Below are 22,579 nucleotides of genomic sequence, written 5' to 3'. Positions count from 1 at the left end.
TTGTTTGCCTCATTTTTAGAACAATATTAAATCTTATACTTCATTAATGCCCTTAGGGAAATTATTTCTCTACATTTGACCCATCCTAGAATTAGCAGTGGGCTGCCACACTGAATAGCACCCGGGGAGCAACGGGTGTTGGGTACCTTGCTCAGGGGTACCCCAGTCCTTTTGACCTGGTGGGGACTTGAACCAGCAACTCTCCAGTTACAAGCCAAGTTCCCTTTCCACTTGGCCACGGGCTAATTGTCTTTGTCACGTTTCCACTCACTCACAGTCTATCACAGCCTTGCAGTGATGACTCGTTGAGTAGGTACTATTTTTGTAGTGGAAAACCAACCTAGACCGTGCTGTGCCGAGGCGAGGCGAGCTGGAACCATAATGGAAAAGGGTAAATAGTCACTTTTTTCCATCATGGATAACCCCGATCATCCTCTCCACCACATCCTCCAGGCCCAGGAGAGTACATTCTCCAAGAGATTCAGACAGCTCCGCTGCCACAAGGACAGATTCAGGAAGTCATTCCTGCCATCAGCCATTAGGACTTATAATAACTCTCTGTAAACAAACAAAAAAAAAAAAAAAAAAAAAAAAACTTACTGCTCATTTGCACAAATGCACATTGTCTCTCCATGAGATCCGGTATGCCATTGCACTCCTTTATGCCATTCCTTTATTATTGCACTATTTTATTCCCACTGTTGCACATTTTACATTTTATGGTTACATTACATTTTATGTTTATAATATATTTTTTTGTATTGTATTGCTGCTATGTTAAAACAATTTCCCCTTGGGGATGAATAAAGTATTTCTATTCTATTCTATTTTATTCGTTTCTATTCATTCAGGCAAGACAAGGCAGGTTTATTTGTACAGCACTATTCATACACAGGGCAACTCAATGTGCTTTACAAGGGCATAGAAATACATTAAGAAAATCACAGAAAAAAAGAAATAAAAATGACATTAATCAAAATAAAAGCAAGACATTAAAATCAACATTAAAATTAAAATGTTTATTAAGAGAGATAAAATAGTAAGTTGGGATTTTGATTAAAAGACTGAATGAATGAACTGATAACCAAGATTACTAAGAATAACTAAGAATTTCAGAAAAGGCTGCAGTAAACAATAATGTTTGATTTAAATGAGCCGACAGTCTGAGTGGACCTCAGGTGTTCCCCAGATGAGGAGCAGAAGAACTGAATGCTGCTTCGAAATTAGTATGAAAACAACACTGAATGAGGGAATCCCTGTTGGAAGACTAGTGTACATTACTAAGTACTACACATATAGATACTAGAAAGTAGAGGACGAAGAATAAAAAAAAAAAAAAAAAAGGCTTTTTGAAAAGGTGCTATGCTACTGAGCTAACATTTGCTGCAGCATCACCAACACTACAATGACAAAAAATGGAAACTCAAGTGTGACACTTGGTGATGTGGTGGAGTTCAGAGGTGGAACATTCTCAGAACACACATAGCTGCTGTCTTGGTCAGTGCCACTGGAATTGAATGTCACAAAGCCTACATTGACTCCTCCCACTTGATTTGTGACCCAGGTCTGGAACTGAGACACTCGCGCGTAGACTTCAGGGACGCCAACGGCACAAGGTATTCCAAAACTGGTGATGCCAGCCTGGATCCACCGAGAGCCTTGTTTGCATTGTAAAGGTCCACCAGAGTCCCCCTTCAAAGGTAAAACATAGAAGTTATAGATTCATGTATTGAGAAAGTTCATTATGTCTTCTGATTGAACTTAGTTTTTTTTTGGTTCATTTTAGAAGACATCAAATGGTGACAGAGGATTCCTCCATAACCTTTCCCTTTCTTAAGTGTGTCAGGGAACTATGGTGGCCTTAACATACAGGAAAGGATGTAAACACACCTCTCTCCATTCATGCAAGTGTGCAAACTAAAGCAATCCAGCAGGCCGGTGAAATATCGCATCTTATAAACTATGAACTTTTAGAAACCATCCACTTACAATATTGTGAATAAGACATGATGGGGCATTCAAGTGGGGCTTCCCACTTTAGCTGCTGTCAGCCATTTAGTCTGTTGGCTAACTTGCAAAAGCCTAACCCACAGACTGTACATACAATATGAACATAAGCTGTGTCTCAGTCCAGGGTCTGGATCCTCCCAAGTGTGTATTTGTTGTCCAGATGCGCACCACATGAACATGCATCGGTTAATTGGACACTAAACTGACTGTAGGTGTGAGTGTGAGAGTGAATTATTGTCTGTTTGCCCTGCAATGGACTGGTGACCTGTCCAGGGTGTGACGCCGCCTTTCACCCTATGTCAGCTGGGATTGGCACCAGCAACCCTTATGATGATAATTATTCTAACCTGACATACGCCTTTGTTCTCTTGCCCAGCACAGATCATGTTGGCAGTGATGTTTACGTCTGGTTCTTTTTGGTAACTGCAGGCGCACTCGTTGTTTCCAATAACAGGAATCTGAACCTCCTGTAGATTTCCAGAATCCGGCAAGTTTTCTGCAGGGGGAAAAAGACCATCTTTTTTTTAAGAACATCATTGATTGCACAGTGTAATGTTATTGAAAAAAAACACCATCCATTTTTAAAGTGATCTTATGTAACCCTTGCTTTCTCTGTTTCTTCTTTCTTCAAAGGAACTGTGTTTTTTTTTCTTTCTTTATCCAAAGCACTGCAAAGAATTGACCTGGTGCTCGTTTGGCGACTTTGACAAAAAGTACCATGGTCCTTAACAACACCTTGCTGCTGCTGCAGCTTTATGAACGCCACTAAACACAAAATAAACAGGACACATAGCAGAGCTGGTGATTGACCTTAGACACACACTAACACTTAGAAAACCTAAGGTCAATCACACTGAGTCAGATGGTTCAGTGTGATTGGTGATTGTTTCACGACTAAATGATTACATTATATTTTAATGGAATTTAGTGGTTAGCATGCTTGCCTTTGCAGCAAGAAGACCTGGGAGCTTGACCTGTTCAGAACAAGGGCCTTTCTGCATGGAGTTTGCATGTTCTCCCCGTGTGTGTGTGTGTGTGTGTGTGTGTGTGTGTTCTCCAGTTTCCTCCCACAGTCCAAAAACATGCAGATTTGGGGATGAGGCACCGTCTTTGACCGTAGGTGTGAGAGTCAGAGTGGATGGTTGTTACGTGTGGCCCTGTGATGGACTGGCGTCCTGTACAGGGTGTACTCTGCCATGAATGGAATTGAATGGAAATTCATTTGGTGGGTTGTTTGCAAGCACATGGGCTGGTCAAGTATATTCAAATGAATTTCCTTCAACGACCTAATCACAGACTCCATGGGTTTTTTAACTGTTGGGAGATGAGTTTGTTTGTAGCACTTTAGTGGAGGGTCAAGTCCAAGTCCTTGGATGTTATTGTGCACTGCCATAGACAGGGGAGGATGATGGCACTGACATCATGTGGACCATAGCCAACCTCTGTGTACTCGCAGACATGGAAAGTATGAATCCAGCCTTAGAGCAGTAGCTTCACCAACACAAAGATCTGCTATTTTAAATAGTAAAATACAAAAAAAAAATATGTTATGATGTGATGTGTCTCTCTGCCCATCTTTGGAGTTGATGAGGCAGCCTATTGAGAAGTGGACTATTGAACACAAGAGTCACTGACAAGAGAAGAACCAGAATTTGATGGTGACTTGACTATACAAGCAACCCAAATGAGAGGGGCTATAATGCATATACGTACTTATGCAGAGGATGTGGACCTATGGATGCTTCAAAACCCAAAAACTTGATCAACCAAATCACCATCACTTAAGCAACATCAGCATCTCTTGCTGTTATGCCCTAGTCGGCCATGACAGACGCTGATCTGCATCAGGCGTTAAAGTAATGTGTACACGAGTCCCCCTGTAATGCTAGCACAGGATTTGAAATGAAAGCACGACAAAAGTTGAAAGTGAAACCAATAAACCCTGTTTTTAAACTGAGAGACTGTGTTTTTCAATCAAGATAAGTGCAAAACAACCTGAAAGGTGACTCACCATTGCTTTTAATTTTCCCCCAGCCAGTGGACCAGCAGAGAGTGGAATTGTGGAACTCACTGGACTTACTTGCCAGACAGACAGGTCTGATGTAGTCAGTGAAACTGATGGGGCTGCTGAGTTTCATAAGGGCAATGTCATTGTTGAGGAGAGTGTTGTTGTAATCAGGATGGACAATGACTTGGGACACAGTTCGCTTCACCTCGCGAATGTTGGGACCACTTTGAGTTTCCCTTCCAAAGTAGAGAATATATTGACTTGGGTTTCTGGAATGAGAGAAACAAGTGAATATTAATGAATTGGTCAGTGAAGCAGAATCCGTCTCAGACGTTGTGTGTATCAGAGCAAAACAGAGATAGTGTAAGATAAGGGAAACTTGAGTAATTTGCCTGTTGACTGACAGACAAAAGTTGAGTCATTTTTATACTGCAGATGTTTTTTAACTTTGTAAAGCAGAAGTGCAAATTAAAATTAGACATGTGGTATAAGCTTCCAGTGAATTTCTCTTCCGCAAATTTCATAGAAGAGAAATGAAAAAACAAAAACATGTAATTTGTAATATTTTATATCATATACAGGCAGTTGAATTAGCTGGTTGGTGTTGGATGTTTTTTAGTGTGATTTAGGATAATTTCATTTTTCTAAAACATCTATCTCCAGAAAAAAATAAAAAATTAAAACTCAGGACAATTTCAGGAACATATTTGAAATTCAGTGCATGTTTGAAAACTATGTACGTTTGAAATGAGTTAGAAAGGTAGGAAAGCAAAATCCCACAAAACCTTTGTTAGATACATTATAGCTCACAACATACATTATCTCAGGTCTCTGTACATAGACAACATCATGGAGAGCAGAGAAACACAACAGTTCACACAATGAGCAAACACTAGGTAGGACAAGAGAGAGATGAGGTAGAGACAAACGAAAGAACCGAGGAGCAGATACACAACAACTGTATCAAGTTATAAGTTTATACAGAACAGTTCTGGGTCAGTGATGACATGTTTATAGAACTACAATGTCATTTATATAAGCAACAGCAGCAGCAGAGACTGTTGATAAAGATACTGATATCAACTTTAATTATAGCATAATAATAATGGTGATGATATGATATGATATGATATGATATGATATGAATGATAATAATAATAATAATGATGATAATAATAATAATAACAACAATAATAATAATAATAGCCTCGAAACTGGAAATGGATCCTGCAACCTGCAAGATGAGGACACAGAGAGAGAGAGAGAGAGAAGGAAGGAAAGACACAAACTAGGGAGAGAAAGAGACAAGGATAATGACATATGTTGTTATTATTATTATTATTATTATTATTATCATTATCATCATTATATGACCTTATTATATTATAATGAAGTCATGAGTGAGTGTGCGTGCACCACAGGAAAATCCCCCAGCAGTCTAGGTCTATAGCAGCAGAACTAAGACATGGTCCAGGTTTCCCTGAACCAGCTCTAACTATAAGCTTTATCAAAAAGGAAAGTTTTAAGTCTAACTGTAAATACAGAGAGAGGCTCCGCCTCCTGAACTGTCATTGGGAGATTGGTTCCACAGGAGAGGAGGAGCCTTGTAACTGAAAGCTCCGCCTCCCATTCTGCTCTTACAGACTCTGGGAACCATAAGTACAGTGAAGGAAATAATTATTTGATCCCTCACTGATTTTGTAAGTTCACCCACTGACAAATAAATGAACAGTCTATAATTTTAATTTTAATGGTAGGTTTATTAACAGGGAGAGACAGAATATCTAAAAGAATATCCAGAAAATCACATAAAACAAAAGATTTAAATTATTTTGCAATTCATTGAGTGAAATAAGTATTTGACAAAACATTACTTAGTACTTGGTGGAGAAACCCTTAGTAAGAATAGAGGTCAGACGTTTCTTGTGGTTGATCACCAGGTTTGCAAACATCTCAGGAGGAATTCTGGACCGCTCCTTTTTGCAGATCCTCTACAAATCCTTATGGTTTCGAGGTTGTCGCTTGGCAACTCGAAGCTTCAGCTCCGTCCACAGATTTTCTATAGGATTTAGGTCCGGAGACTGGTTAGGCCACTACATGATCTTGAGCCACACCTACGTTGCCTTGGCTGTAGGTTTTGGGTTATTGTCGTGCTGGGAGACCCATCCATTTTAAGTTTCCTGGCTGAGAGAAGGAGGTTGTCACCCAGGATTTCATGTTACAAGGCCACATCCATCTTTCCCTCGATACGGTAAAGTTGACCTGTCCCCTTAGCAGAGAAACACCCCCGAAGCATAATGCTTCCACCTCCGTGTCCGACGGTGAGGATGATGTTCCTGGGGTCATAGTCTGAATTCCTCTTCCTCCAAACACGGCAAGTCGAATTGATTGCAAAGAGCTGGATTTTGGTCTCATCTGACCCCATCACCTTCTCCCAATCATTCTCTGAATCATTGAGCTGTTTGTTGGCAAACTTCAGACAGGCCTGTACATGTGCCTTCTTGAGCAGGGGGACCTTACGGGTGCTGCTGGATTTTAAAGGGGACATATTATACCTTATTTCCCCCATTAAAATAGTTCCCTGGTGTCCTAATGAACATGTCATGGTTTGGTCAAAATACCATAAGGATGAAGCATCATAGCAGTTCAATAACCCTGCTAAACCCGCCGCTTTCAGAATGCTCGGTTTTCGTGCATGGTCCCTTTATATGCAAATGAGACACAGGCAAACACACACCCACTTCTTCCAGGGGGTTTCTGATTTGTCCCCTTTACAGCGCTCACTCGCTCAGCTGCTTCTCGTCTCCCCCTCCCTCCACTAGTTCTCTGACAATATCAACATGGCAGCATGCGCAGAAAACAGCGAGAATGCCGTCACAAGAAGAGACGTCCTACATAAGGATCGAGCCGAACACTGCCCAACTGTAAATCAGTTAAAAACACTTAGGGACAGCACAGCTGATCGCCAGCAGCGCGCGGCGATCTGAATAAACTGGCGCTGTATCAGACCGGTGACTGTATGCTCCGGAGCTGGCGATCAGTTTAGGCAGCTCGCCGCTCGCCCTGGCGATCAGCGGTGGCGATCAGCTGTGCTGTCCCTCTGTATCCATGTGTCGGAGGTCTGTTCCTGTGACGGCACTCACACATACAGCGCCAGTTTAGGCAGCTCACCGTTCGCCGCTGGCGATCAGCGGTGCTGTCTTTTTAACTGATTTTCACAGAGAGTGCAGCACCGCTGCACAGAGAGTGCAGCACCGCTGATCGCTAACGCTGATCGCCAGTGGCGAGTGGCATAAACTGCCGCTGTATGTGATCAGACTGAGTCTGTGCTCCGGTCATGGAGGACGTACTGAACAAATATGTTTAATTAGGACGTGTCAGAATGGTTAGTTATGACCTCTATGTGACCTTTTCTTAACAATGTGTGTGTTTGTACGTCGGTGAAATACGTTCGCTGACTAAATACGGCGACCGCTGGCCGCAGTCTGATGTGAAGTGGTGCGAACACACGAACACACGTTTGCTGACTTTATCCGGAACATTAGCTTCATATATAAAATCCTCTGAGGCTGGAAGTTTGTGTAAAACACTGTGCTCCACTGTGCAGCCACCAACAGCACACTTGTCCCTCCACGTTGACATAATACCGCTCTTCCTCCCTCGCCTGCACTCTCGCAGGGACAAGGTGGAGCTAAGGTGGAGCTAAGGTGGAGCTAAGGTGGAGCTAAGGTGGAGCTCTCGAGGTAAACTTACTGGTGGGCGGTAACATTTGCGGTGAAATGCGCATGCTGCCGTCATAAGCGCAGGGAATTCAACATGGCGTGTTTTATCGCCTATACTTACACTAAGGGGGACCACGAAAAAAAGACTGAGTATTCTTTTTCCACACTTTGGCGACTGGTAGGGCCTCCAGAGTCCCAAATATGAATGAACCATTAAATCATAACCTCCAAAAACAGTCTCATGAATTAAACCGATTACCAATTTGGATTATGATTAATAATTAATTTAATAATTGATATATCACAATACTACATGAATAGTTAGCTTGAATTGAAGGTTTGGAGTTCTACAAGGAAGAGGTTGGCAATATACACACTTGTATACTATACACAGTATTAATCAGACCAGACTGTATATTTTATAAACAGTTATTAAAGAAGACATCAAAGATTGAAACGATAATATCTACTAAATGTAACTATATACAGTGTGTGTATGAAAAAGAGAGAGAGTGAGTCTGTGTGTGTGCAGATCATATGGTCAAGTCAGATAGAGGTAGACTACAAATCAAGATGGCGGAAACTACAACAAAGATGGCTTCTTGAGCGCGTGGCTGCTGTGTTTCTTTGTTAACTACTTTTGTAAAGTGAGATGTCAGGTTAGATGAGAGGTTAGAAACATGCACATCTAGAGCTGAAAGCTAAGAAGCATAGACATCACTAACATCATATTAACCTTAATCTATTTACTACGACACATTGAGCGAGTAAGCTCAATACAACATTTCATCTATGCTTGGTCAAGTAGTGTGATGCTATGCTAGGCTCAGTTACGTTACCAAGTCCTTGCTGTCTGGTGTCTGTTGGTCCAGAGACTGTAGATGGTTGACTGTGTTTCTGGTGTCTGTGGCTCAGGTTCTTCCTCACAAAGTTAGCTAGTTGGAGCTAACCTGGCTTTAGATCCTTAGTTGATCCTTAGGCAGGCTCTGGTGTCACTGCCTCTGATGGGAGGATAGCAGGCTGGAGATGGAGAAGAGAAGAGAGCGAGGAGGACAAAACCTGGCTTTTGTATTGTTTGTGACACATGGGGTCACATGTCACAAAGTGACCACTGAGGTGGGTTTCACACTGATGTGTGAAAGATAAGGGATATTTAGAGACTGAGTTTTATGACCCTCTTTGTCTGTGAGCAAGGGGCCATGTGATCTCCATCCAAGATGCATGTGACTCCATCTTGAATAAGCTGATCCCCAACACGTTTCACACATTTAAAGTTTTATTCCATTTTCTAATTATTGCACCAACCGTTGTCTCCTTCTCACCCAGGCATACAACTCAACACCCCTCCCTCCCCCCCCTTGGGAGATCAGACCACAACCTGGTCCATCTGCAGCCTGTGTACGAACCCCTCATGCCCAGACAACCAGCTGTGACCCGCACAGTCAGACGATGGACCAAGGAGACTGAACAGGCTCTGAGGGACTGTGTGGGATGAACTCTGTGATCCTCTTGGGGGGGGCATCGACAACCGCACAAATTGTATCACAGACTACATTCATTTCTGTGTGGAGAACACCGTACCCACCAGGACTCTACGTGCTACTCCAACAACAAACCCTGGATATATCCAGACATAAAGGCCTTCCTGAAGGAGAAAAAGAGAGCCTTTAGGTCAGGAAACAAGGAGGAACTGAGGGTTGTGGGGAAGAACCACCACAGGAGGAAGATGGAGGAACAGCTGGTACAGAACAACGCCAGCGGAGTCTGGAGAGGCCTGAAGACCATCTCTGGGCTCAGGGAAACAGTCTCACAGGCTGTGGGGGACCAGAAGTGGGCAAGATCATGGCAAGGAAGGCAATGGGTCCAGACAGCTCAGCTCCAGGCTCCTCAAGTCCTATGCCGATCAGCTGTGTGTGATTGTGGAGCATGTCTTCAACCTAAGTCTGAAGCTGGGAAGAGTTCCACAGCTGTGGAAAATGTCGTGCGTGATGAAGACAATGGAGCGTCTTGTCCTCGCTCACCGAGCCCCCTGGTGAGACCATACTGTGGTCTGGAGCACAGGGGCTCCACAGGGTACAGTCTTGGCTCCTTTCCTGTTCACCCTGTACACGGCTGACCTCAAACACAACTCCCCCACCTGCCACCTGCAGAAGTTCTCTGACGAATCGTCAGACTCATCACGGATGAAGATGACAGGGAATACAGAGAACTGATCCAGGACTTTGTGGACTGGTGCCAGCAGAACCACCTCCAACTCAACACGGTGAAAAACCAAGGAGCTGGTGGGGGATTTCCGCAGGCGCAGTCACCTCCAACCAACACCGGTGAACATCCAGGGACTGGACTCTTATAAGTACCTGGGTGATCACCTGAACAACAAATTGGATTGGTCTCACAACATGGCTGCGCTTTACAAGAAAGGCCATCTGCTAAGGAGACTAATGTTCTTTAGAGTGCAAGGAGTACTCCTGAGGACCTTCTTTGACTCTGTGGTGGCATCAGCCATCTTCTCTGGAGTGGTCTGCTGGAGCAGCAGCATCCCCACTGTTGACAGGAAGAGACAGGACAAACTGATTAGGAAGGCCAGTTCTGTGCTGAGCTGCCCCCTGGACTCAGTGCAGGTGGTGGGAGAGAGGAGAATGACAGCAAAGCTAACATCGCTGATGGAGAATGGCTCCCACCACTGAGGGTCACTGTCACAGCACTGAGTGGCTCCTTCAAGTGTGTGAAGGAGAGATATCGATGGTCCTTCCTTCCTGCTACAACCAGCAGTGATCCCAGCAGATCCAGTCACCGAGGTGATCACTATATGATATTTAATTATTTCATTCATTGTGTCAATTCTATGCTTTACCGTGCACCTGTTGTTGCTGTTCATTGTGTGACTATCTATTTTCTGATGTAATATTGGGAATTTCCCCATTGTGGGACAATAAATGTATATTGTATCATCAGTAACGTACCGTGGGGTTTCAGTCAGGGTCTTCAGTAAAAAAAAAAAAAAAAAAAACACGCACAAACACAACCACATACAAAACACACTATTATGCACTATATTCACGAGATTGTTGATCTGCAACAACCATAGCGCACACGCACACCACTGTGCATCTATAGGCTACTGCATCATTACCACCACATATTCCGTTATGTCACTCAGCAACCGCAATTTCACAAGCCACTATATGACACAAAAACAAGCTTCCACATAAGCATAGGCGTCAGCTACGCGGGGAACACGTCCCCGGCACTTTTATGATCAACAGTTTTGTCCTCACCACTTCTAAAAAATGTTATACATTTATCATTAACACTCGAACTACCATAAATGATGTACCTCTTGGGTGTAGGTCTTTCTCTTGAAATAATTTCCTTCTTTTCTCCAAACGATCGTCGTGAAAAGTGCACACGAAGGAGATCAGAAACATGATGGATCGGTGGTGTTAATGCAGTGGCCATAGCTTACTTCAAAAGCCGCCACAGGTTCAAACGTCGTTGATGACAACAGCGGGGGCTAGCGCCAGACACATCGCTGGGCCTGGGGCGTTCTGTCACTATGCATCAAATTTTGATTGGCTGACGACACACGTCAGTCAAAGTTATAACCAAATAGGAAATGGCAGCTTCAACGAAAGGCCAGCAATACCACTAGAGCAGGTCCACGGAGCTATGATGTGTTTAATGACATCCAGGAAAATCCAGCTCAGCTTCACAAAAAATAACATATTCTTTCTGGAAATATAATCATAACATACTGAAAAAGTAATTGAATTCAGACACGTTCAGACACACATTCATTTGATTATTAAAAAAAATAATAATAATGATAATAATAAAAATACTTTTTTGATATTGTCAGGGCCAGCAGAGAAGGCCCTGCTGGCCCTGACAGTCCACCACTGTGTATCATATCGTGTCATATTGTATCATATTAGAAGTATAGATAGGATTTTAAATTGAATACTAAACTGTATGGGGAGCCAGTGTAGAGAAGCTAACACTGGAGTGATATGGTCTCTCTTTCTAGTTCCTCTCAGAACTCGTAGGGGAGGGGAGCCCGCAGAACAGGACGTGGGAACATCGAGGCATGCCACCCTCTGCCCAGGAGAAGCACCAGCGACAAGCCTGCTGTGATTTTACGGTTTGTCAACAGAAAACATAAAATCGAGCTGCTGAATCAGGGAAGGAAACTCAAAGGAAGAGATGTCTTCATCAACTAGCACCTCACAAAACACAACGCTGACATAGCCAGAAAAGCACGCTACTTAAGGAAACAGAGGAAAATCCAAAACACTTGGAGTACAAACGGTAAAATATTCATAAAACTTAACGGATCACCTGAGGAGGCCAAAGTGCTTGTCATCAGAAATAGTGACGAACTGGACAAATATCAATGATCATCTGGGCTGTAAGGGAACAAGCAACTACAACAAACAACTATGATGACACACATGGAAATATCTCACTCAAAAAGGCCTTCATTTGAGAATGAGAACTTAATGATACAGTTGATTATTGAACATGACCTGCAGGAACTGAAAACATTTGAATATACGGACCACAACACACAAGATGTGGAAAATAGACCCAGACTCCTCCATCAATAATAACTGCAGCTACTACACAGATGAACACTACAACTGGAACATTAAAATGGATGACAAATGATCAATTATCCATTTTAAGAGCAGGAGCCTGTATGCAAACTTCAATAATATAAATGAATATTAACATCAGTTCAAACGGCCTTTCAACATAATAACAATATCAGAAACCTGGATTAAAAGTGACAAAGATATGGACTTTGAACTGGATGGATTTGAAAGCAATTACATAAACAGACTTCCTTAAGGGTGGTGGAGGAGTAGCCATATATGTTCATAAAACTTTGAACTTCAAGGTGGTGGATGGTCAGGTGTGGTTGATAACGTACACTGGCTCCCCGTGCAATTTAGGATTCAATTTAAAATCCTCCTCCTCACATACAAATAGAGTTGTATGGCTCGAGACTGGTCTTTTACGTCACTTTTACGTGGTCTCGGTCTTGTCTGGGTCTCGATACCCTCTGGTATTGTCTTGGTCTCGAGTCAGGCTACAAGTCAAGACCGTCTGTCACAGGTAGAGATGTCCGACACAAGAATCAAGCCGAACAGTGCCGAACTGTAGATCAATTAAAAATACGTAACAATCCTATAACGTGGGTTCATCTCCAACAATTACCAGGGAAATGTCTAAAATCACAATATTTAACAGAGGAGTCTGGTGTATTAGCGACAGCACTGCTGCATTTGATTCAGTGATTTGTGTCTTTGATGTATGTGCGTGTGTGTGTGTGTGTCTTTGTATTGTTGGATTGCAGTATTGTACTTAAAATGGTGTTTGACTTAATAAATGGAATCATTGACTTTAAAATAACATGTGGGCCTAATGCATTTCAGGAAAGTTGATAATAATTAGAATTATAGTTATAATTCTGAATCTCCAATTTCCAAGTTACAATTTCATCTACAAATGGCGTATGATTTAAATCAGTTACATATTTCCCATTCTTTAGACAGTTGTTGGTGATGTTAGCTGTTTTGTCAGATGACCTTGGAAACAGTCAGTATCAGTCATGTCACTCCTCAACAGAGTCTCAATCCTCTAATAGTCCAGTATCAGTCGTCATCGTTGATCTCAGCTGGTCTGTGAAAACATTCACAGTGAGTGAGTTCACATGACATAAACTCTGTCTGTGTATTGTTGAAATAAAACCTTCTAACATGTATTGAATGAACCCCAGTATGCTGCTGTCTCAGCCTTGTCTCGACTTGGTCTTGGTCTTGGTCTTGACCTGGTCTGTCTTGTTCTTGGTTTTGTCTTGGTCTCTTTTTCCTCTGGTCTCGGTTTAGGCGGTCTATACTACAAGTTTACTTACAAAACGCTTAATGATCAGGCCCCTTCATACCTGAAAGACCTTGTCTTACCGTTTCACCCTAACAGACCACTTTGCTCCCAAAATACAGGTTTACTTGTGGTTCCCAGAGTCTGTAAGAGCAGAATGGGAGGCGGAGCCTTCAGTTACCAGGCTCCTCCTCTCCTGTGGAAGCAGCTCCCAGTGACAGTTTGGGAGGTGGAGCCTCTCTCTGTATTTAAAGTTAGACTCAAAACTTTCCTTTTTGATAAAGCTTATAGTTAGAGCTGGTTCAGGGAAACCTGGACCAGCTCTTAGTTATGCTGCTGGGGGAGTTCCTGTGGTGCACTCACACTCACTCTCTCACATCCTTTCTGTCCTCTCTCTCTCTCTCTCTCTCTCTCTGTGCCCTCATCTTGCAGGTTGCAGGATCCAGATCCAGTTTCGAGGCTATTATTATCATCATTCATATCATATCATATCATATCATCACCTTTACTGTATGATTATGCTATAATTAAAAGTTGATATCAGTATATGTTTTTTTTATCAACAGTCTCTGCTGCTGCTTATATAAATGACATTGTAGTTCTATTAACATGTCATCACTGATCCTGGTTCTGTCAGAGATTTCTTTAAGAGAGAGTTTTTTCTCTCCACCGGTGTTGGGAACGTTACTTTAAAAAAGTAATTAGTTACAGTTACTCACTACTTGTTCCAAAAAGTAACTGAGTTAGTAACTGAATTACTCTATAATAAAAGTTACTCGTTACCAGGGAAAGTAACTATTTGTGTTACTGTTAAAAAAAAAAGTTGCTATATGTCAAAGAATTTGGATTATTTTGTGTAGTTTTCACAAGTCAGTTGAAATGAGTAGAACAGACAGGTGTTTGTACATAACTTTCTATATTTATTGCACGTCGACAGACTGCAAGATGTTTATCCTGCACTTCAAGTTTTATCTTTGTAAGAAAAGTAAACAGTTACACCATATAAAGTGCATTTAACTCTAGCAAATTAAATCAAACTCTCTAAACCTGAGACAACAAAAGTAAACTTTTAAACAACAAAAAAGTGTGTTTAGCTCTGTAGTCTTATTCTTAATTAAATAAATCAAACTCTCAATAACTGGTGTTTTTGGCAACTAACTTTATAGATGCGTGTGCCATTGTGAGATGCTTCATTAAATTAGAATTGCTCCGGGACATAATGTACACATTACATGTACGTTCTTGCCTTTCATCACAATGAACTCGAAGAAGTGATTTTATCGCCACTTTGAAAATGCCAACTTTACATCGGAGTCCTGACTCGCCATCTCTGCTGCTTCAGCGATTCTCTGTTTAGCTTTAGCCGTCGTTAGCTAACGCCGTTCTTTAGGGGTGCAACGGATCAAAAAACTCACGGATCGGATCGTTCCGCGGATCAGAGTCACAGATTGGATCATTTTTCGGATCAGCAAAAAAAGTCTGTCACAATCTTTTCGCTGAAGTGGCTGCGCGACGGCGCACCATCGTAACGTGGCTCAAGCACTTTCAGCATGTGTTTAAAGCCCTCGTTTTGCACAAGCCAATATGGCCTCATGTCTGCACCTATAAACACACCAATAGTGTTTGTGATGTCTGATTGTGCAACAAGGAGCTGCTTAAATGCCGCGGTGATAAGCGGTTGTTGAGCAGCCTTCGTTTTCACTCCTGTCAGTGAAACACCGGGGTGATGTCGCTTCAAATGTGTGTCCATGCTTGATGTGTTTCCACTGTCATGTGGCTTTCTTGTGCCACAGTGTCTAAACACCGTCACGGTTTTATCCACTAACCTCTTTCCTTCGTCATTATATTTAACAGGGAAGCCAAAATGCTCCCATACAGGGGTTTAAATGACGCGGGGCGTTCAAGCTCCTCCGTTCCTCCGCTCGCCATGACCACGCTGTGTGTGCGCGCACAATTTTTTTTTTTCCTAAATCAAATCGCGGATCACGTGTGTGCCGAACCGAAGATATTGATCCGAACGGATCACGGATCAATGATGATCCGTTGCACCACTATCGTTCTTTTAAACGGCGTTATTCCAAACACTGCTCTCCACTGATGCCTAGTGTTTGCTCATTGTGTGAATTGTTGGGTTTCTCTGCTCTCCTTGATGTTGTCTATGTGCAGAGATAATGTTGTGATTTGGTGCTATGCATATAAAATTGAATTGAATAGGTATATGTTAAAGTTTAACTAGCAACATTTAAATGAAAATGTATTACAGGAGCTATAGCTGGTAAACTAGATATGCTAAATGTAATCTAGCTAGTACAATATCATTTACGAGGCTAGCATATCCTGGTGCTAGCTACCTGGAATATGATGCCGTTTCTTATGCCTTCTATTGGCACTTTTCCATTCTAAAGTTGTAGCACTGGTTCTACTCCATTTGTTATCAGGCACATCTTTTTCCATTACGTCATAGTATCTCCTAAACATGGGTGGGGTCATCTTAGCATGCCATGATGTCTACAAACACATAAACTAGTGGCAAAGCAGATGTTTTCATGAAAAAGATAATGAAAAAGATTTGTTCGCAGAATCGTTCAGGACACAGTCACTGAACTGAAATACGGCCCACGATCGCTGGCGCTCAGCAGTGCTGTCTCTAAATACACCCGACTCCTCTATTAAATATAGTCCTTACTAAATGTTGGACATGAACGCATGTTTTCAGGGTTTGTTTAGTCTTTTTAACTGATCTACAGCTCTGCATTGGCATTAGCTTTGATTCTTGTGTGACTCAGTGATGGTCTGTTGACGCCACAGTTGATACCTGAGTCTGTTCTGTCTCAGTCCCATGCAGGTTCTGTGAGTGGAGTCGAGAAACAAACGGCAGGCTGTTGTGAGCAGAGCAGAGGGCAGAGTTTATGTATAATGTATAAATATCCAGGCGCTCTATTTACATCGGAACTAAGAAGTCGGAGCCATGGTTCGCAATACCAGTCAGTAACAACCTCTGTTATCTATCCGTCTCCATTCTGCCGTGTCCTCTCATTAAGAGTCATCCGAACCACCATATATCAAAACCTCACATTACACTAAAAACAGAAGTCATGGTCTCTGTATGGCTTGGTGGTGAAGTTTGCAAGAAAGAAGTGAAAGCAGAGGAAAAAGAAAGAAGAAGTGAAGTTGAATGAGCAGCTCTGTGTCTTACACAATGATGCAGTGCGCTGATGTGAGAACCCACTGGTCACTGATGATGGTCCCTCCACACACGTGAGAAAAGTCCACGATGTGCATGCTGACCTGCCAGGGCCAGGACCCCGCCGGGGCATCCTCACCACCCACTATCCGAGTGTTCAGAGGTGCTTCTCCACAGTCTGACAGAGAACACACAACCATGTTTGGGCTTTGTAGAATACGAAACCATGTCAAGTACAATACGTACAAGTTCATAGAGAAATGAAATTATTTGGACATTTCTCATGATTGATTGCCTTTTTTTTAAGTTAGTGAGCGCTGGCTGCCCTGTGCTGGAGTCTTTGTTTATCTCCACTCTATTAAGTGTGACTAAACTCTGTGCTCAGTTCTAGTCTGGATGAATTGTGCTGACTCTGCAGACATGTCTGCCAAGGACACCGTTTTGGCCGGAACCGCTACACTGCAAAAACTGTTTTTAAAGAAGCCAAAATAAGCCTTGTTTTGGGGAAATGGTTCTTCATTTTTGGGCAAAAAAAAAAAAAAGACATCTTACTTTAAGATTTAATGACCACTAACAAACTAAAACAGTGGCTGCTCCGTCCTGTCTTGGTATGAAGAATGTGTTTAATACAGAAATAAAATTCACTATCATGGATTGTTGTGTGTGCAAATATAAGAAGTTCTAACGTATACATTCTTAACGCCAGCTTAATCAATTCAATAAGCAATTTTGTCATTCCTGTATATTAAAAGTCGTCTTAATAATAATCATGAGAAAGATTTGCTCACTTCATGGCAGATTGTTGCTCTTAAAACAAGAAAATTTTTATTAAGTAGGTTTTACCCGAGAGCAGCTGGCCTTTGATTGAGCTGTTGCTTTCACTTTAAGCGAAGAGAAGAAAATGACGACAAGCATGTTTTTGACTCGTTTTCCATTGCTTCGCATACTTCATCCAGATCGTTGGTCAAAATCTGAGGCATTTTCTATGTCCTCTGGTCACGCCATTTAAAGGTGGGAGGTGACAACACGCTTTCCAGACTCAATCAAAAATGAGAACTCGCTCAGTTCCAAAATGATAATACTCCTTTCTTTGTGATCACTTTCATACCATTTCAGTCACTTATGTGAAAGATAGGAAATTACGACATGGAACAATTTTAGGATCATGTTCTTCTCCTTGATCCTGGAGCATTGTTATGTTTATACATATATACACTGCCTGGCCAAAAGAAAGGGTCACATGGTTGGAGCGCCTTGAGCTTTGATTACTCACTCATTCACTGTGACATTGTTTCCATAAGCTACTGCAATGTCACAAGATTTATTTCCGTCCAGTGTTGCATTGATATTTCACCAAGATCTTGTATTGATGATGGGAGAGTCGGGCCACTGAGCAAAGCCTTCTCCAGCACATCCCAAAGACTCTCAATGGGGTTCAGGTCTGGACTCTGTGGTGAAAATGATGTCTCATGCTCCCTGAACCACTCTTTCACTATTTGAGCCTGATGAATCTTGGCATTGTCATCTTGGAATATGCCCATGTCATCAGGGAAGAAACAAATGCATTGATGGAATAATCTGGTCATTCATTATATTCAGGTAGTCAGCTGACCTCATTCTTTGGGCACATGATGTTGCTGAACCTAGACCTGACCAACTGCAGCAGCCCCTTACCTGTTTGCTTAGTTAAATTATTATATATGTATAAACATAAAAATAACACATACACATAAGTGTGTATATGTATATATATATATATATATATATATATATATACATATATATATATATATATATATATATATGTATATATATATATATACATATATACCTGTGAGGTAAATGAATAAAAGAATGTTTGGCTGCACTTACCCTGAGCCTGTGACCCTGTGGAAGAGACAGAGGGCAAATGTTACTTTACTTTATATTCATGTGTGTTTCATTGTAGGTTTATGTATCTGCAGCCACAGGGTGGCGATAGAGTTACTGCTGCTACCTCAATTTCCTTTTGAGGTTTGAGATGGTGCCCATACACACCACATGAACAGTATTTGATCATCACACTGATGCACTGGAGACCACAACAACTACAGCTGATCATTGTAACACTCACTCTGAGTATGGTTGTGATAAACTGCTTACACATTATATGACAAGTTTAGGATTATATGTAGTTCTTTAGACATAGAAGAATAGTGAAGGTTACTCAAACAGGTCAGAACATTTGTATTTGCCTCCTTTACACCTTTGCACCTGACCACTTGATGACTGTTGGACACCAGACACACATGTTAGTACCATGTGTAAAGAGCGATACGGTGTGACACATCCTGTGAGGTTTGATATTGAATAACAATCTGTCCTCAGGTGTATTTAAACCTGTGGTCAGGCACTCGGCATATTGAGACTAAATTATAAAAACAAATACTGAAATGGGAAAATAAACTTTGTGACTGAAAGATTTACCTCAGATGTGAAATGATTGGAATTTGAAGAGACAATTTAAAACAAAACAATTCATTCAAAAGAATTCCTCTATTGGATCGTAACTGTATCTAAATTGAAAATTGAACATGTTACTGATGATGACCCTTCATAAATCAGTTATTTTAGCCTTTTACTGTCTGAAACGTTTTTTTTAAGAGTTTCTACTGTGTGTAAAAGAAAGGTTGCTCAACACCACGACACACTACATCCTCCAAAAATCAAGACTGAAAGTGATGATTAAATAAATGAATGTAGACACAGCTGACTCAGTGTAAAAGCTCACCTTGCCCAAGGAGCATAAATGTGCAGAGGCTGAGTGTCAGGACAGTCCCGGCTGCCATGATCATGATCAGCAACAGTGGTTCAGTGGTTCAGTGTCTCTGTCTAACTGAGTCTCACGTTGTCATTTCATATGAAGTGCTCAAACGCTCCTTGCCAAACCCGTTCTCCTCAATACCTGACATGGGATTGTACTCTCATTGTTTCCTATTGAAGAAAAGAGCTTTGACTTTGGTATGTGTATGTGTTATTTAACCTATAATAACGATAACACATTATTAAAAACACATCACTCATGTGTATGTGTTATTTAACCTATAATAATGATAACACATTATTAAAAACACATCACTCATGTGTATGTGTTATTTAACCTATAATAACGATAACACATTATTAAAAACACAGTGTGAGTGACTTTTCCATGAAGACTAGCAGGGCAAGGAAGCGGACCCACAACCTTTCAGGTGAAAGACGCCCAGCTCAATCACTGATCCACAGAGTGCCACTACCATCAAATCTTGATTCATCCCTCACAGTGTCTGACAACTGTCACTGTGCATCACTGGTGAATGCCTTGTGTAAAATACTTGGCACAGTTTATTAATTGCTGTAATGCTCTCCAGGTTGTGCTCTTATGAACCCTGCAGGTTTGGCAACAATCACATTCTACGACTGTCTGTACATTTGTTCACACATTCCAATGATTCTGTTTCTTGTCACAGAACTTTGAGGTCACTCAGGGTACTGCTGTCGCAGTGGATCAGTATCACGTTACAACGTAATAATACTGTTTATTATATGAATGTGATCATTAGATTGTACAAACTGATGATTGTATGGTGTACTTATTATTATTATTACTATTATCATTATTACTATTATTATTAGTAGTAGTAGTAATAATAATAATAGTAATAATGATAATAACTTTATTAGATTTATAAAGCGCTTAGTGTACTTTGAGCCTGCAGCGTCACATCAGCCACCTTCTTCGCCGTTGTTCCACACCACAGGGGTAAAGACATTTTAACAGATAACTCACTGTACTCTCATAAATAAGCCAGTGTCTTCAATACAAACAGTCCCACAGTTCATTCATTTAATTATCATGTTATATACAATATAATGATCATGGTTTATACAATATAATTATCATGTTATATACAGTATAATTATCATGTTATGTACAGTATAACTATCATGTTATGTACAGTATAACTATCACGTTATGTACAGTATAACTATCACGTTATTTACAGTATAACTATCACGTTATATACAGTATAACGATCGTGTTATGTACAGTATAATGATCACGTTATATACAGTACAATGATCGTGTTATGTACATTATAATGATCACGTTATATACAGTACAATGATCGTGTTATATACAGTATAACTATCACGTTATATACAGTATAACTATCACGTTATGTACAGTAAAACTATCACGTTATGTACAGTATAACTATCACGTTATGTACAGTATAACTATCACGTTATATACAGTAAAACTATCACGTTATGTACAGTATAACTATCACGTTATGTACAGTATAACTATCACGTTATATACAGTATAACGATCACGTTATATACAGTATAACGATCACGTTATGTACAGTATAACTATCACGTTATGTACAGTATAACTATCACGTTATATACAGTATAACGATCACGTTATATACAGTATAACTATCACGTTATGTACAGTATAACGATCACGTTATATACAGTATAACTATCATATTGTCACTCGGGCAGTTTGCCCCGCCCCCTCCTCCCCCGCCTGATTACACACACACACGCGCTGACATTTAAGTCATGTGAACTTTTAAAAACTCTCTGTTTCCTTGTGTCAGTGTTCCACAAGTGTGTGAGTGTCTGGTCCATGTCAGATCACCAGAGTTCCTCGTCACAGCCACAGTTTGTCAAAGAATCCACAAGTTTTCGATCCTCTTAGTGAGCGACGCTTTTATTTGTATGTTTTCTTATCTTAGCCTTTGTGCTGATACCTTAGTTAACATTTATAGCCCTTTTGTTTTCCTCCTTGGGAGAGATTTCTGGTTATACATTTTCACAGCCATTTTAGGAACTCCAATCACTAGGATTGTGATTTACTTTTTATTTGATAGATTGATTAGATCCAATCATTTAGATTGTGTTTTGTTTTCGACCTCGTTCTCGGTTAGTTAAAGATCGCCAATCAATAGGATTGTGCTTTAGAGTTACTTTCCCTTTTGAAGTGTTTTGAGTTTTAGGTGATAACCATAGTCTGAGTTAGTCTGAGTGATTTTTTGTTTCCCGTTCATAGTTCCGCAGCGTTTCTTCTGAAGAGCGCTGCGTTCCCCATTTATTATGGTCTTTCATAACCTCGCTTTGTTTTCCCTCAGTAAGACGATCTTTGTCTTGTGTTTTGCTAACGAGTGCTAATAAAGACCATTCAAACAGCTTGTCACATATCACTTACTTATGTCATGGGAAACTTACATCAGGAAACTCTAGATTAATGCTGTGTGTGTGTGTGTGCGTGTGCGTGTGTACTTGTACTTGTACTTGTATATGTATCTTTCTGTGGAACAAAAACCGTAGAGAGTGAGGACAGTTTGGCTAAGTGTGTGAAATCTACAGCCACGTTCAGGCAGGAAAACTCATACCGATAAATAACTAAATATTATCAGTTTTTCAATAGTATTCAATCTCCTGTTATTTTTTTTGACAGAAATAATTGAGAAGCACTGACTTAAAGTGAGTCTTCCTTTGCTTGTTTATGCTGACTTTCAGAAGTTATACCTGAATCACACTCTACTATGTGACATCATTCAAACCTAATGTTAGCTGTAATATCTTATGAAGACTCATTTTGATATGTGTTCTTCACATCAGGGATTTGCTTATTTTTGCACTGAGGGATTCAAATTTGAATGTAATTTGAATGACTTCATTTATTTTTTTATATTAAAGCTTCAATAACAATGTTGTATTGTGAGCTGTAAT

At 40.9% G+C, this 22,579-nt stretch overlaps 1 protein-coding gene across 1 annotated transcript; it reads right to left on the bottom strand.

Annotated features, from left to right (window-relative positions):
* Window positions 1-998: 998 nt before the first annotated feature.
* Window positions 999-19,674, bottom strand: zgc:123217 (uncharacterized protein LOC641414 homolog). Its single transcript, XM_058621768.1, has 6 exons — window positions 19,578-19,674; window positions 18,680-18,694; window positions 16,820-16,985; window positions 4,022-4,287; window positions 2,358-2,506; window positions 999-1,692 (listed from the first exon to the last, which is right to left on the bottom strand). Exons 1-6 carry the CDS (start codon window positions 19,639-19,641, stop codon window positions 1,366-1,368), a joined length of 987 nt encoding a protein of 328 aa, XP_058477751.1. The 5' UTR covers window positions 19,642-19,674; the 3' UTR covers window positions 999-1,365.
* Window positions 19,675-22,579: the final 2,905 nt, after the last annotated feature.

Source organism: Solea solea, chromosome 21, assembly GCF_958295425.1.
Source record: "Solea solea chromosome 21, fSolSol10.1, whole genome shotgun sequence".
NCBI lineage: Eukaryota > Metazoa > Chordata > Actinopteri > Pleuronectiformes > Soleidae > Solea > Solea solea.
The sequence above is the reverse complement of the archived record's forward strand: the minus strand, read 5'-3'. Positions and strand labels throughout refer to the sequence as shown.

What these genes read in the sequence shown, in the direction of transcription:
- zgc:123217 (XM_058621768.1), bottom strand. Translation starts at nt 19,641, where the DNA reads ATGATCATGGCAGCCGGGACTGTCCTGACACTCAGCCTCTGCACATTT. An exon ending in TCAGCGCACTGCATCATTGT is followed by an intron (nt 4,288 to 16,819) that starts GTAAGACACAGA and finishes CTCTCATTCCAG; the next exon opens with AAACCCAAGTCAATATATTC. An exon ending in AGAACAAAGGCGTATGTCAG is followed by an intron (nt 1,693 to 2,357) that starts GTTAGAATAATT and finishes TTACCTTTGAAG; the next exon opens with GGGGACTCTGGTGGACCTTT.